The following is a 9,694-nucleotide window of genomic DNA, read 5'->3' on the forward strand; positions in this document are numbered from 1 at the left end:
CATGTTAATACCTACGCCTATAGAGTAAACAGCACCATATATCAACTGGTCACATTAAAAACCGTTAGCATTACGGCCTGAGCTTTCTGGTATTGTCAAGTGTGTGATCAGATTTCCCAGGTAAACACCTCCCTCTAACTGGTTTAATGGTTTCACTGATCTTGTACTGCCCTGTGTAAACACATGCATAGGCCTAAAACAGGGCAGCTGGCCCTTTCCCAAAACCAATATAATAACATGAGGACATTAAATTTAGAAACACTCCATGTGATTGCTCTCCCCTGACTTTTTATTATGTCAACCCAATTTACCCATTATCCAGTATTGAATCCACTTCCCTAAACATGTCATTGTCGATTTTGAAGATATGTGTATATTTGTAAATGTTAACTTCCTTGCATGCTCTTAATTGATTATTCAGCCAAAAAGTTCAAATCATTCAGTGTGTCGGATTCTCTAAATTTGTCATTTGTCATTAACATTTTAAATTCTTTACTTGGCATCAAGTATGTCTTACGGTTCAAAGGAAGCCTATAAGACATCAAACATTTAGTCTTCAGGATTTTGTCTACTTATGACATATTTTATTTTGTAATGTTCCTGTCGTTATGCATAAAGTCAAGCCTATTACATCCAGATGCTCCTTCACATGTGACAAACCATCAGTGAAAGATGATGTTCTGGGATAACAAATCAAGCAGAAATTTAATTTGTTTTGACGCGCTGTCCTTGCCCCACAATAAGCCATTAATATTATTACTCATATTAGCGGTAGTTTGCATCTGTTGTTTTTCGAAATAGCAAAGAAAACAGGAGAGATGCATTTGTGAATAATAAAATATTCAGACACTATAACAATTTAACCATTGCCATGGTAACGGAAATGTTACATTGTTGTTGTTGTTGCAGATGAAGACGAGGCCCACATTGCCTTCTGTAGACATATGGAGGAGCAATTAACCCTGTACAAGAACCTGTCTGTGGTGAGCCTGTCAGAGCTGAGTGGCAAGGAGCAGGTGATTGGTGAGGCATTCCTCACACACATCCTCAACTACAACTCCCCAAATGTCACCTTCATCGCATTCGATTTTCATGATTACTGGTGAGTTTGGAAAGTGGATATAGTTTTTGGTAGCTCCTCTTAATTCTGAAAATGTTTCTGTCACTAGTTCACTGTGACTAGCACGCCTTTGTCCTGTGAAGTCATGTGTTTGGATCCAGCTCTCGCTGTTTGGACTGCGGCTTAAAATCCAGAGGTTTGTCAGGTATGTAGTGAAAGTGGGTGGTTTTCTCCTGACACCCCGGTTTCCTCCTGACACTCAGGTTTCCTCCACCACTATACTTGCTTGCCATCTCATACGTGACAAATTCTTGAATGTGCTGTTAAGAAAGTGTCGTTATGGCAACTTGTTTCAAGTGCTGCTTCAGTGAATCATTCAGAGGAAGACACCGAACATGACACCACACCTGCTCATATCATACTGATATGGGGACTGACCAGCTGGCTCTCTCAGTTTGAGAACTGGATTTGCCAACCTTCATTGAAAGTACAAATAAAATATTTGTCCACTAGATGTTATGATACTATCAAAATGTGACAACACACTTTCCACAAATAGGATAATTTGTGAAAAATGTAGTACAGGCTTTTAAAATATTTGTCCCTTTTTATGAATTTTCACAAGTTTTGATTTGAGCTACTAAATTTAAATTTGAATCATTCTGCATGAATATTTTGTTTTATTTACAGTCGAGGGATGAAATTTGAAAATGTATCCATCCTGACTGAAGTGATCAGAGATGTGATAAAGGGTATGAGATACTGCTGGTAAGTGATCAGAGATGTGATCAAAGCTATGAGATACTGCTGGTAAGTGATCAGAGATGTGATCAAAGCTATGAGATACTGCTGGTAAGTGATCAGAGATGTAATCAAAGCTATGAGATACTGCTGGTAAGATTGATTTATTTGATTGGTGTTTAACGCCATACTCAAAAAAATTTCACTTATATGATGGAGACCAGCATTTTGGTCTGAGGAAACCGGTGCTGATAAGAGCATGGGTTGTTGGTGATCAGTCATCAATTAGTTTGTTAATCAGACATATTTATACAGCTATTTCAACAGCAGAAAACAACGTTGGGATAATGAATCTTGTAAAGAGACATAATGTTCATATTTCTGTTTGATCCTGTACAACACGTTCTCACTGGTGTCCTATAGAGGGCAAACTCTTACTGAACTGCTCATTTATAATTATTCATAAGAACCATGTTTACCCTGTATATGCTTCTGCTTCTGTGGTATTAGAGGGTGCTGGTAAGCTTATATACCCAAAAAAGAAAAAAAAAACGAAGTTTAGAGTAGTTACAAGGCTGCATGCATATTTGCTTTAGCTAAATGTTCTCATGCGAACGTTTTCTCAATTCTCATTTCAGGGTAGATAACCAGGGCATGATTTGCGAGCAGAAGGGCATATTCCGCATCAATTGTATTGACTGTTTGGATCGTACCAATGTTGTGCAGTCAGCCATTGCCAGGATCGTCATGGAAACCCAGGTACAGTTACATGTAGTTATTAAGTAGCTTACCTGTGTCCTAGAAGTCTGAAGTAAGCTGTGGTACATGTACTATGATATGTGTGCAGTGATAATGAATTGTCCTGCAGGCCAGGTGTCTCAGAAACAGGAGGTTAAAGCTCACTGTAAGTGTTCATAGCGAGGAACTTAATGGTCACAAGAATTTTTTTTTGTTCGCTAATTTGTTAAAGTGTTATAAGTGTTGTGTTTTCATTCTTGATAAAAATAAACTGCACTATAAACATCTATCCCCATATTCTAGTGTCGTAAGCTGGGTCTGCTCCCCCCTGATGAAGAGTTACCTCCCAGCTGCAGACAGTTGTACCAGCAGCTATGGGCCAACAATGGAGACGTAATCAGTCAGCAGTATGCAGGCACAGTTGCTCTGAAGGTCAGCAGTAGCAATCAAAAGTTTGAAATTCTTTCTTTTCAACTACTTCTACCTGTACATATTGCACTCTTTCAACAAAAAACAATGTGGGGATACTTTTAACAAAACCTTGTAAATCATATTTCTTGTAACAGTTTTCGTAAAAGACACTGTCTAGGTTATAGTTCCATAAGGTGACATTATTTACGAGAAAAACTATGAAAAATTGCTTTAAGAAGTTTTGTGAAAGTGGTCCCTGTCTCTTTCCACAAATGATTGCATTCTTCATGTATAAATGGTTATTTAATTATGTTATTTTATGGTAAACTGTTGAGTAAGTACAGAGAGTAGACTTTTTCACTGTATTGTGCATGGTTTGTAACAGGGTGACTACACTAGGACAGGGGAGAGGAAGTTTTCTGGCATGATGAAAGATGGGATGAACTCTGCCAACAGGTAAATCCGAAGGAGCTATAGCAGTCAGACTGGTAGCTTCTGGGTAATTTCCTCTGAATCTGATATAACCTGTCATGTGGAAATTATACCATCTTGATGGACATAATGGACATTTGAAGGACATAATGGGTCATATGCATATTTTCATAGAAATTCCAGACTGATGTTGTCGAGTTATCCATTTTCCCAAATTTGCAAACTCAGGTGTTGTGGGCAGCTTTTTTACACATATAGTCAACCTGTGTTGTGACCCTAGTGTTTCGACACCTCATTGGAGAAGCCTGTCAGTTAGTTAGTCACAAACTCTTTTTATCACAGGTACATGTATTACCTGCTGTTATAAAGTCCCACCTACCACTGGCCTGTGATTTTCTAGGTGATGGTAGATTAGAGATTGGCCTAAATCAGTACGCCAGTCAATCAAACTATAAACTAACTGTTGTCTTCTAGTATTACCTGTGGTTTTGTGACACATACCATCAGGCTGTGATTGACCTGATGTGGGGTAAGCCTGCCTCAGAAAAAGTTGGTCTTGATCGGTCAAACTATAAACTAACTGCTCTGTCTCAGGTATTACTTGAGGTTCCGTGACACATACCATCAGGCTGTGATTGATCTGATGTTGGGTCAGCCCATCTCAGAGGAAGCTCTGCTCTCAGGGAACAAGCTGAGTCCAGAAGCCCTTGAGGAAACAACCGACCTGTTGGAGAAGGAAGAGAATGTACGGCAGCTGATAGAGGACTGTAAAAACATGCTGATAGTGGAGCCTGAGGAATGTCTGGGGGGATGGGGGCTCGTGGACGCTGACCCCGTGTGAGTAGCCACTAGAACCTGTCAGATGCATGTACATGAGGAAAAATAAAAACAAAATAGATAATGAATATTGTTCTAATTACATATCAAATTTCTATGTAATTTTATTATAATGGATGTTGGTTACTGAATCTTACAGGATTGCAGTGTTTTAATGATTGCAGGATAAAATATGAATACATGAGTCTAAAATATCACCATGATGGATTTAAGGGAGTGAGTGAGTACCTGGGGTTTAACATCATACTTAACAATTTTTCGGTCATACCACGACAAAGGAATCCTTAGAGTGCATGTAATGTGCCTCCTTGTTGTAGGATGGATTTCCACCGCACTTTTATCTAGTACTGCTTCACTGAGACGCCTTAGCGAAGGCAAGAAAGCCGCCCCACCCGAGCCATTATACTGATATGGTTCAACCAGTCATTGCTCTATACCCTTCATGCTGAATGCAAAGCGAGGAAGTTACAATTTTTTCTTTTAAAGTCTTAGGTGTGACCCAACCCAGGATTGACTGGATGGATTTAAGAAAGGCGCTGAATATACACATTCAAGTGAATAAAGAAATTAAAAAGCTGTATAATATAAAGTGATTGTCTGGTTGATAGGACAGGAGATCCTGACCGTCAGGAGTTGGATGTGATCTTGTTACTCAGCCAGAGATCTATCTATGTGGCATGGTAAGTGTAAATATACCTGGGGGGTTTAAACTGATAATAGAAAGATTAATCGATAAGGTGTCAGCTGGAGTGACAGTGTAGTGTCCATAGGCCAGGCACCAGGATCACAAAGCGATCTTAGACTTAAGTCAAAATTTAAATTTCATTAATATGGTTGTTTCTTATGTCAAAAAGTCATAATGTTGCTTGTTGATGTAAATTCTGGGTAGGTTATTGTTCAACAAATTTCAGCTAAAAATATGGAAAGGGACATACAAAATTTGATGATTGTAGTTTTGACTTCAGTCTAAAATCGCTTCGTGACACTGGGGCCAGTTGCTCAAAAGTTAATTAAAAGTTTTTCCAGTCTTAACAGTCTCACTCTAATTCAAATCAAGTGACATTGTCAATAGTCTGCACTAAATTTAATAACCAGCTTAAGTCATAATAAAGCTTTGAACAACTGATCCCTCCTCCAACTGTCTCTGGAGAAGCTGCACAATAGCCCAGGAATCTGGTGAGGCTTTATTGTTTGCTCCATTGACTTGCTTTACTGCCGTCATCAAGAGGGGCTACTCATGAAGTAGAGTAAACAAGTAAATATTGGTGATGAGCCAATATAGATGGTTGACAAAAGACACCATATGTGTGTCAAAATTCTTAACATTCATTGTACTTTGTGCTGACTTGTCATAATAGCCCAGTATTATGAGTACTAACAAGTTCTATGCTACATGGCTTGTGACTTTAAATTCACCATGTTTGTTCAGGTATGATGATGACAAAGAAGAGTTCACGAAATACCAAAGAATTTTCCTGGAAGACATAGAAAAAATAGAAATTGGTAAGAGTTGTAGAACTACTATGACTTTGGGACAAAATTAAGTTGGCCACGATTGTTTACATTATGCTGCAAGTGGCATTTTGCAGTTAAAATATATATATAAATATATTAAAGTATAAGGCATCCAAAATTGAATCCTTACTGGCGTGTACAATATTGTAGGTAACTGTAAGGCTGAATTTTAATGACTACCAACTGCTTCTGTATTCATCTGCATGTGTATGCATTTCAGAACGAACATAAGTGCTGTTTGAACAATTTTCCCTGCCGTGATAGAGGTGCACTTTCTGATTTTATTAATGTTGTGTTGTTTCATAAATTTACTTTGCTGTCGTCCATGTTTCATGTGTTGTCAGGACCAGAACCGTCGCTGTTCAAGTCTAAGTACATGTTGTTAAGGATACACTACCATAACTACGCAGAGGAAGGCTACTTTCATTCCTTCAGAACTCCAAGCACACGATTCTTCAACAACACCGTCATCACCATCAGTAATACAGAGGAGGCCAAAGGTCAGGATTCTGCCACCATCTTTACATCCACCATAAGCGTACACATGTATCACTGTATCAGTTACATGTAGTTAATATGGATGTGTAAGACATTAACACAAATAACCCTGTAGCTTAAAGACAAAGAAAACACTAAAATAAAGTATTTATCTGATGGAAGATAATTAAACACTGTCAAGGAAACTAGTTTGATTTATTTTCTTTAGAATTTTTCTAACAAACCAAAATGCAATTAAAACATAAGATTCTATTGTGGCCTGCTGGGAACGAGAGAGTATAAGTGACAGTACAGAAATATTTTTGGCTTGAAATAGTATGTTTCAAGGTCCATTTGTCTGAATGAAGATGCATTTTGAATGATGAAATATAGCAATCTGTGTGTCAGGTGGCAAAACCTGAAGTGACATCACAGGTCCCAATATGGTCAGAAAAGGCCACAGCAGAATTCAAAATTTGAAATGCATTTTACTAGGTCAAAAAATATTATAAAAAAAATAAGTCAAACTATTTCCCTTGACAATTACTTCATTCTCGCGTGTTCTTGCCTTTAATGGCATCAATGAAACTATAACATCAGTGTCTTATGGGCTAGCAAAGTGAGTGCCATCCTAGCACAAGTAAGTGCAAAACAAATAAAATGTCATTTTTGGTCCTGAAACTTAAATTTTTCTAGTAGGATATGTACCTTCCAAACTCACCTTGAAACACCTTTCAGCAGAACTCTCAGATTCAAGTAAAATCAGCAACTTAGTCCTAGATGAAATTAAAATCATGTTTGGGAAGTGTTTTTACCATGTCATGATTATTTGTCCAGAATCTCTGCGGTCAATCTGTCAGTCGTTCACTGGAGCCCTAAAGATCTTTGCTTTGGATCTAGAAGTGGTGGAGAGACAGAAGCTAGACAGGTAAGTGACTTGAACATTATGAAAGGACAGAAGACCTTAAATACAAACTTAAAACATACCATCATCTGTAAAACAAAAAGGCTTTCTAAATTTGCGACCTGTCAAATTTTGTTTTATTTTTATAATTTATGAATGGAGGCAAATACATGTGGCTAGCTGTATATCTTTATGGTATTTTTGGGGATACTATAAAAGGTAAACATTTATGTATAAAATTTAGAGATAATAATGCAGGTTCTTGTATCCAATTTGTTTTGCAGGAAAAAGTCCAGACCCCACCCTGATGTCACAGACATTCACAAAAAACTTCAGGAAACTTCTCTTGTGGCAGTTAAAATGCCACGCGATAACTCTTCAACAGATTTACAGCAGCTACTACGTCAACGACAACAGACTCGAGAGAAACAAAGTCCCAGCAACAAGTCCCCAGCAGGATCTCAAAAAATTAGTCCCGTATCTCCAACCTCCCATCAGCCAGGGTCGTCCAGGCTTCAGCAAGCTTTCTCCATTGTTAACAAGAATTATAACCGTGTCATGCCTCATATTAAAATGCCTGTTCCAAAAATGAACTTAAATCTAAAGAAGTTAAACCCACTGGACATTAAAATACCAGTAAGAATGTCCGTGCCAAAGATGACTTTGAAAAGTCTAAACCCTCTACAGATGATAAAACAAGGTGAGAAAAAGATGGCAGAGAGTAGTGACAGAGATGCAACTGACATCCCAGTTGTCCCAGAGGGTGTGGCACAGGACGTGGAGGCTTCTCCTGGAATGTTGACGCGAGAATACAGTCAGGACGATTCCTCGCTTGTTGGCACCAGGGAGGTGGATCTGATAGATGCTGTGGCTTCTGGGAAGCTGGAACTGGATCAGGAGACGGATGATGAAGTGATGCTGCACAGCTGTGGGATTTTAGCCACGACCCATGGACAGCTTCTGGCAACAAGCCTTAGTCTTAGCTCACCGGATGAACCAGAAGGAACAATAAAACTGACAAATTCTGAAAACAAAAGGTCGAGTGCCCCACCGAATACAGTATTTAACAGTTCAGCATCTGTAAGCAGTTATGTAAGCGAAAAGCCGACAGATACTTTACCTTGTCCCACAATTGGAAGAAACCCTTTAGGATCTAAATCTGACTCTCAAATCATACTTCAAGACAAGAAGGGTGATGGCAGAAGTGACTCTCAACAGACTGTGAGTATTAGACAAAGTGCATCTGGGGCTGAGTTGACACTCAGTGGGGAGACCAGTGACATATCTAAATGTGACAAACTTCACCATCCAAGTATGAAAGCTTCTCTCAGTGAAGGGGCCCTTTCTCAGAGCCAGGTGAAAGTACCCAGCATTGCAGATGAAACTGACACTGTCAGCAAGGAAAGGATGGGGCCGCTATCAAAACTGCGCTCATTTCGCTTACCAAATATCAATTTACCAACATTGCCAAACAGCTCCAATGTACCTAACAAAGTCCGCCGGAAACTAAGAGGCCCAGAATCCCTCAATCAGCTAATTGAGGCAAAAGCTAAAGAGGGAAAATGCAACACCAAAATTATCATTATTTAGATCTACATAACCTTTTTGCTTTTAGCACACCATAAATGTTATTGCATCAACAATCCTTTGAAAAGAATTTTTATCCAAGTTTTATCATGGGGAAGGCTTGATGTCTGTAACGAGTAGCTTCCTGTTATGGATTTTTAAGAGTTTTATGGTTTTGAGTTTGATCAGTATTACTTTGTCAGAGTAGAATTTTGGTCTTTGTTGGATTTGATACAAAAGTTGTCTTCATTCAAGTGACACAGTATGAAAATGCTTGATACGGAATGGTATGCTGGAAAGAGTGGTCTTTAGGGTTATTTGTTATTACTTGTACTTCGTGGGAATATTAGCCAAATAGAGACATAAAAATCAGATGTCTAAAAATCTTGTCATGACACAGTTACTTTGTATATTGGTTTTGCTATGAATAATAGTAACTTCTATAACATGTACATGTAAGCCCATGATTATTATAGTTGCAAGCTAATGTAAGTAAAATGCTTCTCTTTAACAGAAAGTTGAAGAAGTCAGAATGTTTGACTGGAGCTTTAGCCTGTTCTGGTTAAAATATATCTCTTTTATTAAAGAACTGTTTTTGTTATTTAACCTCGAACTTCTGACAGCTTTAGGGGACATACCAGGCAATGCATGGATGTATATATTTTCACATACAGATATACATACAATATGAGGTGCTAAGATTACATGTACATGTACACTGATTTAAGCACCTCTTACACCTGCATGTTCATGTACACTGATTTAAGCACTTCTTACACCTACATGTTCATGTGCACTGATTTAAGCACCTCTTACACCTACATGTTCATGTACACTGATTTAAGCACCTCTTACACCTACATGTTCATGTACACTGATTTAAGCACCTCTTACACCTACATGTTCATGTACACTGATTTAAGCACCTCTTACACCTACATGTTTATGTATATTAATTTTCTCTCAAAAGGTAAAGGTATGATGGTATATAATTAATGGATAAGTTAAGGAGT

The 9,694-nt window shown here is 38.3% G+C and overlaps 1 protein-coding gene across 1 annotated transcript; it reads left to right on the forward strand.

The window, feature by feature from the left end:
- The first annotated feature begins 914 nt into the window (after window positions 1–914).
- Window positions 915–9,017, forward strand: LOC135468443 (phosphatidylinositide phosphatase SAC2-like). Its single transcript, XM_064746707.1, has 11 exons — window positions 915–1,102; window positions 1,751–1,828; window positions 2,440–2,560; window positions 2,843–2,971; window positions 3,336–3,406; window positions 3,977–4,219; window positions 4,828–4,899; window positions 5,649–5,722; window positions 6,079–6,234; window positions 7,049–7,139; window positions 7,400–9,017. Exons 1-11 carry the CDS (start codon window positions 945–947, stop codon window positions 8,703–8,705), a joined length of 2,499 nt encoding a protein of 832 aa, XP_064602777.1. The 5' UTR covers window positions 915–944; the 3' UTR covers window positions 8,706–9,017.
- The last annotated feature ends 677 nt before the right edge of the window (window positions 9,018–9,694 follow it).

Source organism: Liolophura sinensis, chromosome 6 (assembly GCF_032854445.1).
Source record: "Liolophura sinensis isolate JHLJ2023 chromosome 6, CUHK_Ljap_v2, whole genome shotgun sequence".
Lineage (NCBI taxonomy): Eukaryota > Metazoa > Mollusca > Polyplacophora > Chitonida > Chitonidae > Liolophura > Liolophura sinensis.

Coding starts and splice junctions, on each gene's coding strand:
- LOC135468443 (XM_064746707.1), top strand. CDS start 945: ATGGAGGAGCAATTAACCCTGTACAAGAACCTGTCTGTGGTGAGCCTG. Junction 4,900..5,648: donor AGATCTATCTATGTGGCATG/GTAAGTGTAAAT, acceptor ATGTTTGTTCAG/GTATGATGATGACAAAGAAG. Junction 6,235..7,048: donor TAATACAGAGGAGGCCAAAG/GTCAGGATTCTG, acceptor TTATTTGTCCAG/AATCTCTGCGGTCAATCTGT.